Below are 19118 nucleotides of genomic sequence, written 5' to 3'. Positions count from 1 at the left end.
GCATACCAGCAGTCCCGATCCTGCCCCCTCCCTCATGGCACTCCCCAATTTGTCAGGGGGCCGAAGCTGGCAATGCCCAGGGGGCACCTCCCCATCACCTCCAACCCTTTGAGGCCCCCAGCAGGGTCGTGCCGCCAGCATCCCGCTAGTGGGGAGCTATGCTAAACCCCGCTGGAGTGAAAAAATAAATCACTTCTGGCCGGGGGGGCTGAGGTGAGGAGAAATTTCTTACCCAGAGAGTGGTGAATCTGGATTTCACTACCATAGAAAGTAGTTGAAGTCAAAACATTGTGAGATTTCAAGCAGAAATTAGATATAGCACTTTGGGCTAATGGGATAGGGGGAGAATAGGGATCAGGATATTGAAGTTGATGATCAGCCATGATCAAAGGGCTGAATGGCCTACTCCTGCTTCTAGTTTCTAAGTTTCTCTGTAAATCCAATGATGAACTCAGGAGAAACATTTGTAACTCAAGAATGGGTAGAATATGGAAAGTGCTGAAACTTGCAGTCGCTGAGGGAAACAGCATGAATGTCCTTAAGAAAAGTTACAATATATTATATAGAAGCTAAAAAAGTATGAGGGAGAAAGAAAGAGGAGGAAAGATGTTAGGATTAGAGGAAGGAGGGTCGTAGGAGGTTTGAATGGAGCAAAAACATTAGCAAAGATCAGGTGGGCTGAATAGAAACATAGAAACTAGAAGCAGGAGGAGGCCTTTCGGCCCTTCCAGTCTGCTCCGCCATTCATTTTGATCATCAAATTCAATATCCTGCTCCCCCCTTCCGCCTATACCTGTCTCTGAACATTCAAATAAAAGGAGTAGGCCATTCGGCCCCTCAAGCCTGCTCCGCCATTCAATAAGATCATGGCTGATCCAATTGTGACCTTAACTCTATTTTGTCCATCTCCATAACCTTTGACTCCCTTATAGATTAAAGATCCTTTTAACTCAGCCTTGAATATATTCAATGACCCAGTCTTCACTGCTCACTGCGGATGAGAATTCCAAAGACTAACACAACCCTCTGCCTGGAACAAATCCTCCTCAACTCTGTCTCAAATGGGAGAACCCTTCGTTTTAAGCTGCGTCCCCTCGTTCTAGATTCGCCCGTGAGGGGAAGCATCCTCTCAGCTGCTTTCCGGTTTCTGTACCGTACATAGCGGCTAATTAGTGATATAAAGACTGTTTGTCATCTCCTACAACATGGCCAAAATTACGGATTTAATGAGCTCCCATTGTTATCCTTCAGTTTTTGATACACGCTGTTTTCTTCCTGAAAGAGAGACCCTAATCGCCGCGGCTTTTTGGTGCTCAGTTCACAGCCGGCTAAACTCCACTTTGAATGAGAAAGGTTCACTGCTCCGAGTGCCCCACCTGGTGGTGAACAAAGGAGCTGATGGGGAAATCGGATTCAAATCGGTTCAAAATTATGAGGGGCTTTCATGAAGAAAAGCTGGAAAAACAATTCCCAACTGGCGGGTGAATCGGTGAATGGAGAGCATAACATTCAAAAGAACAAAGGGAAGTTTTTTCTATTTTAAAATGCCCCGTGCTGTTGCCATGTAATGGAACGCAATGTAATGTCTTTGCAGAAGCGGAATTCATAGCAGAATATGGAACGCACTGCAACGTTTAGTTTATTTATTAGTGTCACAAGTAGGTTTACTGTGAAAATCCCCTAGTCGCCACACTCCGGCGCCTGTTCGGGGTACACTGAGGGAGAATTTAGCATGGCCAATGCACCTAACCAGCACATCTTTCAGACTGTGGGAGGAAACCGGAGCACCCGGAGGAAACCCATGCAGACCCGAGGAGAATGTGCAGACTTCACACAGATAGTGACCCAAGCTGGGAATCGAACCCGAGTCCCTGGCACTGTGAGGCAGCAGTGCTAACCACTGTGCTACCGTGCTGCCCCATGTGCACAGTGGCACGGGCAGTAATTGAGGGAAACAGTATAAACATCTTTAAGGAAAATTACATTGTATTATGTAGAAGCTGAAAAAGCATATTAGTGAGAAAGAAATAGAAGGTGATAGGATTAGATGAAGGAGGGTCGGAGGAGGTTTGAATGGAGCAAAACATTAGCAAAGACCACGACAGAGAGACGAGTGAGGCTGACAGAACACATATTTCATCTCCTGGATACAGTGCAAGATTGGCAGCAGAACGGACGAGATGGAAGAAGACAAGGTTGGCCAAAGAAGAAATGCTGAAGTACTTTTGAGGAGGACCTTCAAGAGCCATCTGGGATTGTGATGGACTGGGGCTGGTGGTGGAGTCTTGCTGCCCATTGTCCCACACAGGACTGGCAGAACTAAGTCCAAGTAAATGAAGGGAAGCGGATGAGTATTTCAAAAGGAAAATATGAATTGGTATGACAAATGGTACAGATCATAGAATCCCAACAGTGCAGGAGGAGGCCATTTGGCCCACCGACAACAGTTCCACCCAGGCTCAACCGCGTAACCCCACGTATTTACCCTGAAAATCTCCCTGACATGAAGGGGCAATTGAGCATGGCTAATCAACCTAATCCGCACAGCTTTGGAGTGTGGGAAGAAGCTGGAGTACCCAGAGGAAACCCATGTACAAACTCCACACACACACAGTCACCTGAGTCCAGAATTGAACCCGGGTCCCTGGCGCTGAGAGGCAGCAGTGCTAACCACTGTGCCGTCCAATATCTTCCTCAATGTTGTAACGTTGGAGTCTGCAAGTCTGCATGCTTTCCCCGTGTCTGCGCGAGTTTCCTCCGGGTGCTCCGGTTTCCTCCCACAGTCTGAAAGACGTGCTGGTTAGATGCATTGGCCATGCTAAATTCTCCCTCAGTGTACCCGGACAGGTGCCGGAGTGTGGCGACTATGGGATTTTCACAGTAACTTCATTGCAGTGTTAATGTAAGCGCCTACTTGTGACACCAATAAATAAATTTTAAACTTAGCACTGACCATATGCTTCAATATTTCTGAATGGATGAATCAAGAAAGGTGGAATCCTCACCCACAACCATCTGGTGATTTTTATGGAATTACATTTCAGGGGGAGATGGTGGTGTCAGACTGGCTAATCCAAGCTGGGACACTGGTTCAAATCCCACCATAGCCCCGATCAAATTTAAATTCAATTAATAAATCTGGAATATAAAGCTAGTCTCAGTAATGCTGACCATGAAATATCAGCAATTGTTGTAAAAACCCATCTGGTTCATTAACGACCTTTAGGAAATCTGTCATTCTTACCTGACCTGGCCTGCATGTGACTCCAGATCCAGAGTAATGTGGTTGACTCTTAACTGCCCTCTGCAATGGCCGAGCAAGCCACTCAGTTCAAGGACAATTAGGGATGGGCAACAAATGCTGGCCTTGAACGCAACATGATGTGGAGATGCCGGCGTTGGATTGGGGTAAACACAGTAAGAAGTCTGACAACACCAGGTTAAAGTCCAACCTGTTGGACTTTAACCTGGTGCTGTTAGACTTGAAAGCAACACCCAGATCCCAAGAAGAAATTTTTTTAAAATGTGTTAATTGGAACAGAGTGAGCTGAAAAGCAGCATGAGGTTATCTTTGTCAATTGGCTTTTTGTCTCAGTTAAACCGTACTCTACCACTTTAGGTCCTGGAACACCTTAAGCCATAAAAAGAACTGGCTGTAGGGAATGAAAAGTGGAGACCGAAGATAGTGTAGAGAGAATCTATTCAATGTTTGTTGGCTGGTCCACTGGAGATGCAGCAATAAACATGGTCTCACCCTCACCCAAAAAAATGTTTTGGGAGATCATTCACATGACAAAGTTGTCAACAATTCAGCACAAAGGTTAAATTGGTAATCTTGCTCAGGCAGCCTACAAGGGTGGCTGATAGATCCTCTTCTGTGGATGCTTTTAGAGAAGAATGTGAACAGCTTTGCTTTCTAGTTAATAGAGTAAATGTTAGTAACTCTATACTAATGAATCAGTGATGGGGTCATGTCTTTGAGTTATTGAAAACACATTTGCACAGTCACACAGCATCAACAGCACAGAACCAGGCCATTCAGACCAACTGCTCCATGCCAGTGCTTATGCTCCACACAAGCCACCTCCCACCTTACTTCATCTCAACCTTTCAGCAAATTTTATTCTTTTGCCCTTGTGAGCTTATCTAGCTTCTCCTTGAATTTATTCATCTTAGAAAGTTCCCAGAGGAAGTTCATAACTGCGCTCTCTATTTTCAATAAATATCATGGTATATTTTACATCCAGTTTAAAGAACAAAGAACAGCACAGGAAACAGGCCCTTCGCCCTCCAAGCCTGTGCCGCTCCTTGGTCCAACTAGACCAATCGTTTGTATCCCTCCATTCCCAGGCTGCTCATGTGACTATCCAGGTAAGTCTTAAACGATGTCAGCGTGCCTGCCTCCACCACCCTACTTGGCAGCGCATTCCAGGCCCCCCACCACCCTCTGTGTAAAAAACATCCCTCTAATATCTGAGTTATACTTCGCCCCTCTCACCTTGAGCCCGTGACCCCTCGTGAACGTCACTTCTGATCTGGGAAAAAGCTTCCCACCGTTCACCCTATCTATCCCCTTCATAATCTTGTACACCTCTATTAGATCTCCCCTCATTCTCTAAACTGGGGAGAACAACCCCAGTTTACCCAATCTCTCCTCATAGCTAAGACCCTCCATACCAGGCAACATCCTGGTAAACCTTCTCTGCACTCTCTCTAACGCCTCCACGTCCTTCTGGTAGTGCGGCGACCAGAACTGGACGCAGTACTCCAAATGTGGCCTAACCAGCGTTCTATACAGCTGCATCATCAGACTCCAGCTTTTATACTCTATACCCCGTCCTATAAAGGCAAGCATACCATATGCCTTCTTCACCACCTTCTCCACCTGTGTTGCCACCTTCAAGGATTTGTGGACTTGCACACCTAGGTCCCTCTGTGTTTCTATACTCCTGATGACTCTGCCATTTATTGTATAACTTCTCCCTACATTATTTCTTCCAAAATGCATCACTTCGCATTTATCCGGATTAAACTCCATCTGCCACCTCTCCGCCCAATTTTCCAGCCTATCTATATCCTGCTGTATTGCCCGACAATGCTCTTCGCCATCTGCAAGTCCAGCCATCTTCGTGTCATCCGCAAACTTGCTGATAACACCAGTTACACCTTCTTCCAAATCATTTATATATATATCACAAATAGCAGAGGTCCCAGTACAGAGCCCTGTGGAACACCACTGGTCACAGACCTCCAGCTGGAAAAAGACCCTTCGACCACTACCCTCTGTCTCCTATGGCCAAGCCAGTTCTCCACCCATCGAGCCACTTCTCCTTGTATCCCATGAGCCTTAACCTTCTTAACCAACCTGCCATGAGGGACTTTGTCAAATGCCTTACTGAAATCCATATAGACGACATCCACGGCCCTTCCTTCATCAACCGTTTTTGTCACTTCCTCAAAAAACTCCACCAAATTTGTAAGGCACGACCTCCCTCTTACAAAACCATGCTGTCTGTCACTAATGAGATTTCTTCCTTTCCTTAAAAATATAGTTGCTTTTTAGGCTAAATTTCATCAACCATAGAACATCCACTGCACTACCCTCATCAATCTTCCTTGTTATTTCCTCAAAAGGTTTGATCATTTTGTAAGACATGACCTTCCATACTGATTATCCCAGATCATCCGTGCCTGAGTGACGGTTTATACTGCCTCCAATCATTTATCCACCAGTGAAGTCAAACTAACCAGCATTTAGTTTACTGGCCTATCCCTTGCTCCTTTTTAAGTAATGATAAAACATTTGCAGACCTCCAACCCTTTGGGACCTCACCTGTATCTGGTGAGGCTTGGAAAATGATCCTCAGAGCATCTGCTATTTCCTCCCAGGCTTCCTTCAACAGCCTCGGATACAATTCATCTAGCTCTGGTGATTTATCCACCTTTAAGGATGCCAACTTGCCTCCACCAAGCAGCCAGCATAATTAAGGACCCCACGCACCCCAGGCATTCTCTCTTCCACCTTCTTCCGTCGGGAAAAGGATACAAAAGTCTGAGGTCACGTACCAACCGACTCAAAAACAGCTTCTTCCCTGCTGCTGTCAGACTTTTGAATGGACTTACCTCGCATTAAGTTGATCTTTCTCTACACCCTAGCTATGACGGCACGGTAGCACAGTGGTTAGCACTGCTGCTTCACAGCTCCAGGGACCTGGGTTCGATTCCCGGCTTGGGTCACTGTCTGTGTGGAGTTTGCACATTCTCCTCGTGTCTGCGTGGGTTTCCTCCGGGTGCTCCGGTTTCCTCCCACAGCCCAAAGATGTGCGGGTTAGGTTGATTGGCCATGCTAAAAAAGAATTGCCCTTTAGAGTCCTGAGATGCGTAGGTTAGAGGGATTAGTGGGTAAAATATGTAAGGATATGGGGGTAGGGCCTGGGTGGGATTGTGGTCGGTGCAGACTCGATGGGCCGAATGGCCTCTTTCTATGATGACTGTATCACTACATTCTGCACTCTCTCCCTTCCTTCTCTATGAACGGTATGCTCTGTCTGTATAGCGCGCAAGAAACAATACTTTTCACTGTATGCTAATATGTGACAATAATAAATCAAATCCAATCAATCCCTCCAGCACTTCCTCTCCCCACTATGATTATTGCATCTAATATTTCACACAGAAACAAAGTGTGATCCAGAAACTCCACTACTGCTCTGTGGACCCGGGTTCGAATCACACCACGGCAGATGGTGGAATTTGAACTCAATTTTTTTTTAAATCTGGAATTAAGAATCTACTGATTGTCAGAAAAACCCATCTGGTTCACTAATGTCCTTTAGGGAAGGAAATCTGCCATCCTTACCTGGTCTGGCCTACACGTCACTCCAGAGCCACAGCAATGCGGTTGACTCTCAACTAGGGATGGGCAATAAATGTTGGCAACGCGCATGTCCCACGAATGAATCAAACAGAAAAAGCATTCCCTCATTGAGAACCCTGCCACATCTTTCGAATCAACCCACAAGTTATCATGGGCATCTCTGATGGGCCCTACCTTTTTTCTTGCTCTTCATGTATTGGGAAAACATCTTAGGATTTTCTTATTTAATTTGTTACCACTGACAATGGAAGAATTATTTTGCAAACGACAGCAGATCGGGGATCCGACTGTTCCTCAACACCAAACTCCATCTTACTAACTTTAAAAGTCTTTGTATAAACAAAGGTGTTAAGGTGGACTTTGGATTTGCAAATTTAGCCAAGTACAAAACAAAATGATCTTTTACCTTATTGCACTGAATCCTTGGGCTGAATTGTGGGAGGCAGAAGTTTAAGGTCATTCTCGGTGTTGAATCAAGAGCTAATTCTGACAGAAGTTTCTTCTGTAATAGGGGAAAGTAAGTCAATAAATTAACTGCAATCGTATAACCTGTGCACCACTGCACCAAATGGGCTGAGTGGTCGGACAAAACATAGTCTTGGTCTTCACATTGTTGACCATCTCATTCTCTCCACACTGTTAAACCTAAAGCAGGTATGTGTGCAAGGCAAGTGAGCTGTTGCAGCAACAATTGGCCATTGCTCAGATTTGCACAGAAAATTACATTTTGATGCTTCCATGACACCTTACAAAGTTTAAAGTTCATTTATTAGTCACAAGTAGGCTTACATTAACATTGCAATGAAGTTACTGTGAAAATCCCCTAGTCGCCACACTCCGGTGCCTGTTTGGGTACACAGAGAGAATTTAGCATGGCCAATCCACCTAACCAGCACATCTTTCCAACTGTGGGAGGAAACCGGAGCATCCAGAGGAAATCACGCAGACACAGAGAGAACATCCAGCACTTGGTCAGTATGGACATTTGTGAGGTTTGTCTTGGGTGCTCCAGCTGAAGCCGTCAAGTTTCTTTACAGTAATTGAAACCACTTATGACTTAGTTGCAACTTGACTGCATTTTACATCACATTCCATGGGTTGGAAGAGATTTATTCTAGTATGTGGTCAACAGCCAACTAGTTTATTGGAAATGTCCTGCATAAAAATCGAGGATCTGTAGGTATATGCTAGTTAGGAATCCTACAGCGTTAGAAATGATACCAAACGTGGAGCGGCAAACAGTGAGGATGATATGAATTACCTGCAACAAGATATAGATAGATTGGCAAATTGGGCAGACAAGTGGCAGATGGAACTTAGTAGAGAAGCGTGAGGTGGCGCACTTTAGCAAAAGGGATAGAGTTAAAACAGAATTAAGAGCACAGTTTTAAATAGTGTGCAGGAACAGAGCCACCTTTTTGTGGGGTAGGGGGAATACTTCAAACTCTGAAGATGGCAGAAGGTCATAGAAAGAAAGAAAGAAACCCTACAGTGCAGAAACAGGCCATTTGGCCCATCGAGTCTGCACCAACCACAATCCCACCCAGACTCTACCCCATTTACCCGTTAATCCCTCTAATCTACGCATCTCAGGACACTAAGGGGCAATTTTAGCTTGGCCAAGAGGTATTAGGTGAGTGGTTAGCAGAGCATATGGGATCTTAGGCTTCATAAATACAGATATCAAGTACAAAAGCAGGGAAGTTATGCTGAAACTGTATGAAGCTTTTGTTAGTCCCAGCTAGAGGACTGTGCCCAGTTCTGGTCATTTTAGGAATGAGGTGAAGGCCCTTGAGAGGGAAGAGAGAGAATTTTACCAGAATGCTTCCATGGATTGAGGATTTTAGCTACAGATTAGGTTGGAGAAGCTGTGGTTATTCTCCCTGGAGTAGAGGAGATCGCAGAGATTGAGAGAGGGGTACTAGACTATGAAAGGTTTAGACAAGATAAGTAAGGAAAAACTGTTCTCGTTAGCTGATGATACAAGGAATTGGGGACACCGATTTAAGGTTTGGCAAGAGGAATGAGCAAAAGTTTTTTTTAACGCATCGACCTGTAATAACCTATATCTGATCACCTGGAACTTGCTGTCCTTGACTGGGGGTGGGTACAGGCAGAAACAATCATTGATTTGCAAAAGGAAATTGAATGGGTACCTGTAGGAAATGACCTCCAGAGATGAGGGAGGGACTGGCATTGGCTGGATTTCTCCGAGGAGGGGACTGGTAAAGACTCAATGTGCCAAATGGAGTCCTTCTGTGCCAAAGATGACTTTATATCGCTGAAATTTGGCTAAAATGGATGCAGAGAGAGGGGGGAGAAATCACAGGGAAATCACAGAGATGTGCAAGAACTACAAAGTGGTCACATTGGGAGACTTTATTTACCCAAATATTAATTGGAACGTTAGAGCAAAAGATGACAAAAATAGAAAATAGGAATGGAATAACAATAAAGGGAACCCAAAGCTCTACAACCAGAGTGTAAACAGTAAGCAAGTAGTAAGAGGCAGGCTGGGTCCTCTTAGGGATAAAGAGGGTGGTATATTCTTAAAGGGGCAGAGTAAGCCGAGAATACTTCAGTTCCTTGTATCGGAGTTTACTAAAGAAGAGGAATCTGACCAGTATCAGTATGAATGGAGATAGCAGAGGCAATGGATAGGAAGGTGGTACTGGAAAGAGCGGCTATGCCTAAAGTAGATAAGTCACCTGCTCCAGTTGACTTGAATCCCAGGTTGCTAAAGGCAGTGGAGGTAGAGATAGTAGGAGGGTTTGCCATAATCTTCTGATCTTCCCTAGATATAGGTGAAGTTTTGGAAGATTGGAGAGTAGCAACTGTTACACCCTTATGCCAGAAAGGGTGCAAGGACAATCTAGCATCAACAGGTCGGTCAGTTTAACGCTAGTGGTGGAGGTAAAACTTTAGAAACAATACAAAGAACAAAGAAAATTACAGCACAGGAACAGGCCCTTCAGCCCTCCAAGGTTGCACGGACCATGCTGCCAGTCTGAACTAAAACCCCCTACCCTTCCGGGGACTGTCATCCTTTATTCCCATCCTATTCATGTATTTGTCCAGACGCCCCTTAAAAGTCACTGTCGTATCTGCTTCCACTACCTCCCCCAGCAGCAAGTTCCAGGTACCCATCACTTTCTGTATAAAAACCTGCCTTGTACATCTCCTTTAAACCTTGCCGCTCACACTTAAACCTGTGCCCCCTAGTAATTGACTCTTCCACCCTGGGAAAAAGCTTCTGAATATCCACTCTGTCCATGCCCCTTAATCTTGCAGACTTCTATCAGGTCACCTCTCAACTCTGTCGTTTCAGTGAGAACAAACCAAGATTCTCCAACCTCTCCTCTTAGCTAATGCCCTTCATACCAGGCAACACCCTGGTAAATGTTTTCTGTACCCTCTCCAAAGCCTCCACATCCTTCTGGTAGTGTGGCGACCAGAATTGAACACTATATTCCAAGTGCAGCCTAACTAAGGTTCTATAAAGCTGCAATATGACTTGCCATGCCCCAGCCGATGAAGGCAAACATGCCGTATGCCTTCTTGACTACCTTCTCCACCTGCATTGCCACTTTCAGTGACCCGTGTACCTGTACACCCAGATCCCTCTGCCTATCGATACTCTTAAGGGTTCTGCCATTTACTGTATATTTCCCATCTGTCACATTTATCTGGGTGAAACTCCATCTGCCATCTCTCCGCCCTTGTCTTCAACTGATCTATATCCTGCTGTATCCTCTTTCGGTCCTCATCACTATCCGCAATTCCACCAACCATTGTGTCGTCCGCAAACTTATTAATCAAACCAGTTACACTTTCCTCCAAATCATTTATAATTTTAAAGTTTATTTATTAGTGTCACAAGTAGGCTTACAGAACAGTGCAATGAAGTTACTGTGATAATCCCATATCTATCTATATATATATTTTATATATATATATTACAAACAGCAAAAGTCCCAGCACTGATTCCTGAGGAACGCCCTCCATTCAGAAATGCACCCTTTTACTGCAAGGAAACAAGTCAGCAGGCACTTGGCGAGGTTTGAGTTAATTAAGGAGAGACAGCAAATCAGCCTCGACTAACCTAGCTGAACTTTCTGATGAAGTGAAGAGGGTTGATGAAGGGAAAGCAGTGAATGTTCGTTCTCTGGATTTTAAGAAAGTGTTTATTAAGGTGACACAAAGAAAGCGGATTAAGAAAATTGAGGCTCAGGGAATAAAAAGATCAATGTCAAATTGGATAAAAAGCAGCAAAGTGTGAATTGTGCAGAGTTGTTATTTTACAGACTGGAGGATGATAATGTTGTTCCCCAAGGGTCAGTGTTACAACTACTACTGTTTTTGCTACGATATAAATGAGGATACTGGAATATAGAATAAAATTTCACATATTTACAGATAACAAATTTGGAGGAGTGGCAATCCATAGAATCATAGAAACCCTACAGTACAGAAAGAGGCCATTCGGCCCATCGAGTCTGCACCGACCACATCCCACCCAGGCCCTACCCCCATATCCCTACATATTTACCCACTAATCCCTCTAACCTACGCATCTCAGGACACTAAGGGCAATTTTTAGCGAGGCCAATCAACCTAACCCGCACATCTTTGGATTGTGGGAGGAAACCGAAGCACCCGGAGGAAACCCACGCAGACACGAGGAGAATGTGCAAACTTCACACAGACAGTGACTCAAGCCGGGAATCGAACCCAGGTCTCTGGAGCTGTGAAGCAGCAGTGCTAACCACTGTGCTACCGTGCCACCATCAGTGAGGATGACCTGAATCGCTTCCAACAGAACATAGATAAGTTTATAAAGTTTATTCATTATTTGTCACACGTAGGGCTTACATTCACACTGCAATGAAGTTACTGTGAAAATCCTCAGAACAGAGAGACAGGCGGCAGATAGAATTTAATATATGGAAGTGTGAGGGAATGCATTTGTTAGCAAGAGGGGGAGGGGCAATATAGACTTCATGGTAAAGTTCTAAATTGTGCGTAGAAGTATCTGGGGTGGGTGTGTATTGATCTGTGAAGGTGATAGGACATACTGAGAGACTGCTTAGCAGACAGAGGGCATCTTGGGCTTCATGGAGGCATTCAGGCCAAAAGTAGTGAAACTATGCTGAACCTTTATAACGCTCTGGTTAGGTCCCAACTTAAACATGGCGTCTAGTCCTTCATCTTCAGCTGTTTCATCAGTGGCTTTCCATCTATCATAACGTCAGAAGTGGGGATGTTCACTGTTCACTGATGATTGCAGTTCCATTCGTAACTACTGAGATACTGAAACATTGACTACGCAGCATGATCTGAACAACATTAAGACTTGGGCTGTTAAATAGCAAGTATCATTCACACGACACAACTGCCAGGCAATGACTATCTCCAAGAGAGCATCTGACCATTGCTCCTTGACATTTGATGGCATTACTATAGCTGAATCCCCCACTATCAGCATCCTGGAGTGGGTTACTTTTGACCAAAAACTGAACTGGAATTTAATACTGTGAATACAAGAGCAGGTCAGAAGCTGGGGATTCATAAGAACATAAGAAATAGGAGCAGGAGTAGGCCATCTGGCCCCTCGAGCCTGCCCTGCCATTCAACAAGATCATGGCTGATCTGAAGCGAATCAGTTCCACTTACCCGCCTGCTCCCCATATCCCCTAATTCCCTTATCGACCAGAAAACTATCTACCCGTGATTTAAACATATTCAACGAGGTAGCCTCCACCACTTCAATGGGCAGAGAATTCCAGAGATTCACTACCCTCTGAGAGAAGAAGTTCCCCTTCAACTCTGTTCTGAACCGGCCCCCCCTTATTTTGAGGCTGTGCCCTCTAGTTCTGGTTTCCCTTCTAAGTGGAAAGAATCTCTCCACCTCTACCCTATCCAGCCCCTTCATTATCTTATATGTCTCTATAAGATCACCTCTCATCCTTCTAAACTCCAATGAGTACAGACCCAATCTGTTTAATCTCTCCTCATAAGCTACACCCCTCATCTCCGGTATCAACCTGGTGAACCTTCTCTGCACTCCCTCCAAGGCCAATATATCCTTTCGCAAATAAGGGGACCAAAACTGCACACAGTACTCCAGTTGCGGCCTCACCAGTGCCTTGTACAGTTGCAGCAAGACCTCCCTGCCTTTATATTCTATCCCCCTCGCGATAAAGGCCAACATTCCATTCGCCTTCTTGATCACCTGCTGCACCTGCAGACTGAGTTTTTGCGATTCGTGCACAAGGACCCCCAGGTCCCTCTGCACAGTCGCACGATGTAATTTTTCTCCATTTAAATAATATTCCAATTTACTATTATTTCTTCCAAAGTGGATAACCTCACATTTGCTCATTTCTGTGGCAAGTAACTCACCTCCTGACTTCCTAATGTCTGTTTACCATCTACGAGGCACAAGTCAGGAGTGTGATGGAATACTCTATGCTTGCTTGAATGAATGAATACAGCTCCCAACAACAATCAAGGAGCTCGATACCGTCCAAGAGAAGACAGCCCACTTGACTAACACCCCATCCACCACAATAAACATTCACTCCCTTCACCATTGACAGTGAAAATAGGGTGTACCATGTACAAAATGCACTGCAGCAAATCACAAAGGCTCCTTCGACGGCACCTTACAAACCCGCAACCTCTACCACCTAGAACGACAAGGGCAATGAAGGCAGGGGAACAACACCACTTGCAAGTTTCTCTCCAAGCCACATCATCCTGGCTTGGAAATATATTGCTGTTCCTTCACTGTCGCTGGTCCTTCCTAACAGCACTGTGGGTGTACCTACACCAGATACACCATGGTGGTTTAAGGCGGCGACTCACCATTACCTTCTCAAGGGCAATTAGGGATGAGTAATAAATGCCCCACATTCCGTGGGAACAATATGTAAAATTCCTGGTCACCACACTTGAGAAAGGATGTGACAGTCCTTGATTTTCTGAGATTTACAAAAACGGTTCCTGGTGACATGTGCCCGCAGGTTCAAAGCCACCAGCATTTCAAAAGATATTTCACAGGATGCGGATCTCAATAACGAGATTAGCAGTTGTGGACAGACCAAAATAAGAACATTGTCTGCTAATAGGAAACACTTGACGATTGCACCATCCGTGGAAGACGCACATATTTATAAAAGCAAAATACTGCGGATGCTGGAATCTGAAACAAAAACGGAAAATGCTGGAAAATCTCAGCAGGTCTAACAGCAACTGTGGAGAGAGAATAGAGCCAACGTTTTAAGTCAGGATGACCCTCTGTCAGAGCTCAAGATGTACCACCACTATCATCCCAGGTAGCACATTCCAGACCACTGAGTCTCACGTCAGTGACAGGGGAACTATTAGAGAAAACCCTGAAGGAGAGCATCAGTCTCTACTTGGAGTGGCAAGGGTTGATCAGGGATAATCAGCATGGCTTCGTCAGAGGGAGGTCATGCCTAACAAATCTGATTGCATTTTTTGAGGTGGTGACCAGGTGTGTAGATGAGGGTAGTACAGTTGATGTAACTTATATGGATTTCAGCAAAGCCTTTAACAATGTCCTACAAGGGAGACTTATAAAGAAACCAAATGGGTAATTTAATAAGATTAAAAATGACCTTAACCCTAATGAATGAAAAATAGAGTGTAGAGTTCTTCAAAAAGCACCTCCACACTGTCCACACCACACCGAATCACAAGGAATTTGCTGATAGCTGGGAAAAAGTGTCCATTATAATCCTATCCACACCCAATCAGAACTGTTCCAACTCACAATGCTTAACACAGCAGGAAAGACAAAGCATCAAGAAACAATGCAAATGCTGCTGAGGAACTCCAGCTGAGACCTGACGAAACATCAGGAAAGGCTGGCATTGCCAAACAACACATCAAGGCAAAGGGAACATCAACAACACAGCCAACATGACTTCCAGAAAGGAAGATCAGCTTAACAACCATGATTCTTTAAGGTGACAGATGTGGGGAAATGCAGTAGGAGTCCAATCTCAGCAACATTCAGTCACTGAGGAAGCTGCAGCAGTCAGATTGAGCAGTGACTTTTTTCAGCGTATAAAACTGGTATTTATATTAGATGGTTCTTTCCCCCAAACATAAACCTTATGAATCACTCACATTTGTTCAAGCATCTTAATGCATACCAGCTCATGCTTATAGAACTTAGCTGAAGCGTGAACACATAAAACAGCAAAATTAGAGCTACTTAAAGCAGAATCAAATGGCAAGCAAAAGATTCCTGCAGAAGCTCTTTACGCAGCAGTTGGTTTGAAGCCTGGGAAAGGGATGGGGAGAAAGATCAGACCTTCTTCAAACAAGAGGCCTGCACATTCGAGAACCTGGAACAAGCGAGGCAGCTAAAACCTCACAAGCATAGGTGAGAGCCTCACCGACAAGACAGAGATTACAGTGTCTCTATTAGCCCTCCCAAATCCACGTGCATCTTTCCCTCAACTCCATGTTCACATCTCTCCAATCAGCTCTCAACAAAGTCACAAGTAACATGCTGTCCCCCCACATCCATCTTAGAAGTCATAGAAACCCTACAGTGCAGAAGGAGGCCATTCGGCCCATCGAGTCTGCACTGACCACAATCCCACCCAGGCTCTACCCCCATATATTTTACCCGCTAATCCCTCTAACCTACGCATCTCAGGACTCTAAGGGGCAATTTTTAACCTGGCCAATCAACCTAACCCGCACATCTTTGGACTGTGGGAAGAAACCGGAGCACCCGGAGGAAACCCACGCAGACACGAGGAGAATGTGCAAACTCCACACAGACAGTGACCCAAGCCGGGAATCGAACCCGGGACCCTGGAGCTGTGAAGCAGCAGTGCTAACCACTGTGCTACCGTGCCGCCGAACCTGTCTTAACATCACTGACCACACCACCCACCCCCTTCCTCTGTGTCTCCTCCATCCATTGTCCAGTAGGTTGAAACTGCCTTTTCCTGGTTCTATTCTTAGATATCCAGTTGTAGCCACAGAATGGCCTGTGATGGCTTCTCTTTCCACTGTCACACTGATACTGCTCAAGTCCCCCAAAGTCTAATCCTTAGCCTAGTCCTATTTCTCACCTACATGGTGCTCCATGGCAACATCATCCAAAAATATAGCATCCCACAAACGCACTGACAACATTCAGCACTATTTCATTGCTATCTCTCTCTCAACCTTTCCTTTATCTCTGAATTGTCACATGGTTTGTTCGACATCCAGCATTGGGTCAGTAGAAATTTCCTCCCAACTAAACAATGGGAAGACCAAAATAATCATCTACAATTCCTGCTCCCGACTACGGCTTCATCCCAGGTGACCAGATTTTTTTAAATGTTTGTTTGTGAGATAAATATTGGTCTGGGGAGTGCGAAGAATTCCCCTGCTCTTTGAAATAATGCCAGGGAATATTTTACATCTATCCAAGAGGTCTTGGTTTAACGCCACATAAGAAAGACAACACCTGCCCAAGGCCAAAAGAAACTACAAAGGGTCATGAACGTAGCCCAGTCCATCACTCAAACCAGCCTCCCATCCATTGACTCTGTCTACACTTCCCGCTGCCTCAGCAAAGCAGCCAGCATAATTAAGGACCCCACGCACCCCGGTCATTCCCTCTTCCACCTTCTTCCATCAAGAAAAAGATACAAAAGTCTGAGGTCACGTACCAACCGACTCAAGAACAGCTTCATCCCTGCTGGAGTCAGACTTTTGAATGGATCTACCTCTCATTAAGTTGATCTTTCTCTACACGCTAGCTATGACCGTAACACTACATTCTGCACTCTCTCGTTTCCTTCTCTATGAACGGTATGCTTTGTCTGTATAGCGCGCAAGAAACAATACTTTTCACTGTATGTTAATACATGTGACAATAATAAATCAAATCCAATCACCGAGTCTGCACCAACTCTCCACCCTCTCCCCATAACCAGCTAATCCGCCTAACCTACGCAAGAAACAATACTTTTCACTGTGTTAATACATGTGACAGTAATAAATCAAATCAAATCCAGCATTCCCTCAGTATTGCACTCGGATGTGGGGGCTGGGGATGTGGTCAGCCTAAATTTCTGTGCTCAATCTCTGGGCTGGGACAACTTTACAACCTTCTACGTTAAGAGGTTAGAGTACTACCATGGTTTTTTTCCTCTGCTCTGAACACAGCCTCGAATTCAGGTGTCGATTTCTACAAGGCGTTTACGGCACTTGACGTTTGGCTTTTATCAGTCATTTGCTGAGATTGTTTTTCAAACGGTGGGTTAATGTGCAATCAGGCAACAACTGAGAGGAGGAGAAAAATCCTCAAAGGGTTGATAGGCTTTGCATCTCTCTACCCCAGATTTGTTTCTCCATCGCTGAATATCTTTATGGCTAAGAGAGGTATTTTGGTCTCTCAGGGAATCAAGGGATATAGAGAGTGGGCAGGAAAGCACGATGTACCAGGATGTTGCCCGGTATGGAGGGCATTAGCTATGAGAGGTTGGAGAAACTTGGTTTGTTCTCACTGGAACGACGGAGGTTGAGGGGCGACCTGATAGAAGTAGAACATAGAACATAGAACAGTGCAGCACAGAACAGGCCCTTTGGCCCACGATGTTGTGCCGAGCTTTATCTGAAACCAAGATCAAGCTATCCCACTCCCTATCATCCTGGTGTGCTCCATGTGCCTATCCAATAACCGCTTAAATGTTCCTAAAGTGTCTGACTCCACTATCACTGCAGGCAGTCCATTCCACACCCCAACCACTCTCTGCGTAAAGAACCTACCTCTGATATCCTTCCTGTATCTCCCACCACGAACCCTATAGTTATGCCCCCTTGTAATAGCTCCATCCACCCGAGGAAATAGTCTTTGAACGTTCACTCTATCTATCCCCTTCATCATTTTATAAACCTCTATTAAGTCTCCCCTCAGCCTCCTCCGCTCCAGAGAGAACAGCCCTAGCTCCCTCAACCTTTCCTCATAAGACCTACCCTCCAAACCAGGCAGCATCCTGGTAAATCTCCTCTGCACTCTTTCCAGCGCTTCCACAGCCTTCTTATAGTGAGGTGACCAGAACTGCACACAATATTCCAAATGTGGTCTCACCAAGGTCCTGTACAGTTGCAGCATAACCCCACGGCTCTTAAACTCCAACCCCCCGTTAATAAAAGCTAACACACTATAGGCCTTCTTCACAGCTCTATCCTCTTGAGTGGCAACCTTTAGAGATCTGTGGATATGAACCCCAAGATTTCTCTGTTCCTCCACAGTCTTCAGAACCCTACCTTTGACCCTGTAATCCTCATTTAAATTAGTCCTACCAAAATGAATCACCTCACATTTATCAGGGTTAAACTCCATTTGCCATTTTTCAGCCCAGCTTTGCATCCTATCTATGTCTCTTTGCAGCCTACAACAGCCCTCCACCTCATCCACTACTCCACCAATCTTGATGTCATCAGCAAATTTACTGATCCACCCTTCAGCCCCCTCCTCTAAGTCATTAATAAAAATCACAAAGAGCAGAGGACCAAGCACTGATCCCTGCGGCACTCCGCTAGCAACCTGCCTCCAATCCAAAAATTTTCCATCGACCACCACCCTCTGTCTTCGATCAGACAGCCAGTTACCTATCCAATCGGCCAACTTTCCCTCTATCCCACACCTCCTCACTTTCATCACAAGCCGACCATGGGGGACCTTATCAAACGCCTTACTAAAATCCATGTATATGACATCAACTGCCCTACCTTCATCAACACACTTAGTTACCTCTTCAAAAAATTATATCAAATTTGTGAGGCACGACTTGCCCTTCACGAATCCGTGCTGACTATCCCGGATTAATCCGCATCTTTCTAAATGGTCGTAAATCCCATCTCTAAGGACCTTTTCCATCAATTGACCAACCACCGAAGTAAGACTAACCGGTCTATAATTACCAGGGTCATTTCTATTCCCTTTCTTAAACAGAGGAACAACATTCGCCATTCTCCAGTCCTCTGGCACCATCCCCGTGGACAGCGAGGACCCAAAGATCAAAGCCAAAGGCTCTGCAATCTCATCCCTTGCCTCCCAAAGAATCCTAGGATACATTTCATTAGGCCCAGGGGACTCATCGACCTTCAGTTTATTCAAAACTGCCAGGACATCCTCCCTCCGAACATCTATTTCCTCCAGCCTATTAGCCTGTAACACCTTCTCTTCCTCAAAAAC

General features: G+C 45.1%; 1 protein-coding gene across 2 annotated transcripts in view; it reads right to left on the bottom strand.

Moving 5' to 3' along the window:
- The window catches only part of ubox5 (U-box domain containing 5), a 42494-nt gene that overhangs the window by 13256 nt on the left and 10120 nt on the right, over positions 1–19118 (bottom strand). For both annotated transcript variants that reach the window (XM_078223424.1, XM_078223414.1), the window contains exon 2: positions 7284–7379. In XM_078223424.1, the coding sequence (XP_078079550.1) occupies positions 7284–7337 (54 nt within the window). In that variant the 5' untranslated portion in view covers positions 7338–7379. The remainder of the gene's footprint in view (positions 1–7283; positions 7380–19118) is intronic.

The sequence above is a fragment of the Mustelus asterias genome, chromosome 1 (genome assembly GCF_964213995.1).
Source record: "Mustelus asterias chromosome 1, sMusAst1.hap1.1, whole genome shotgun sequence".
NCBI lineage: Eukaryota > Metazoa > Chordata > Chondrichthyes > Carcharhiniformes > Triakidae > Mustelus > Mustelus asterias.
Note: the sequence above shows the minus strand (reverse complement) of the source record. Positions and strands in the feature narration are given on the sequence as shown.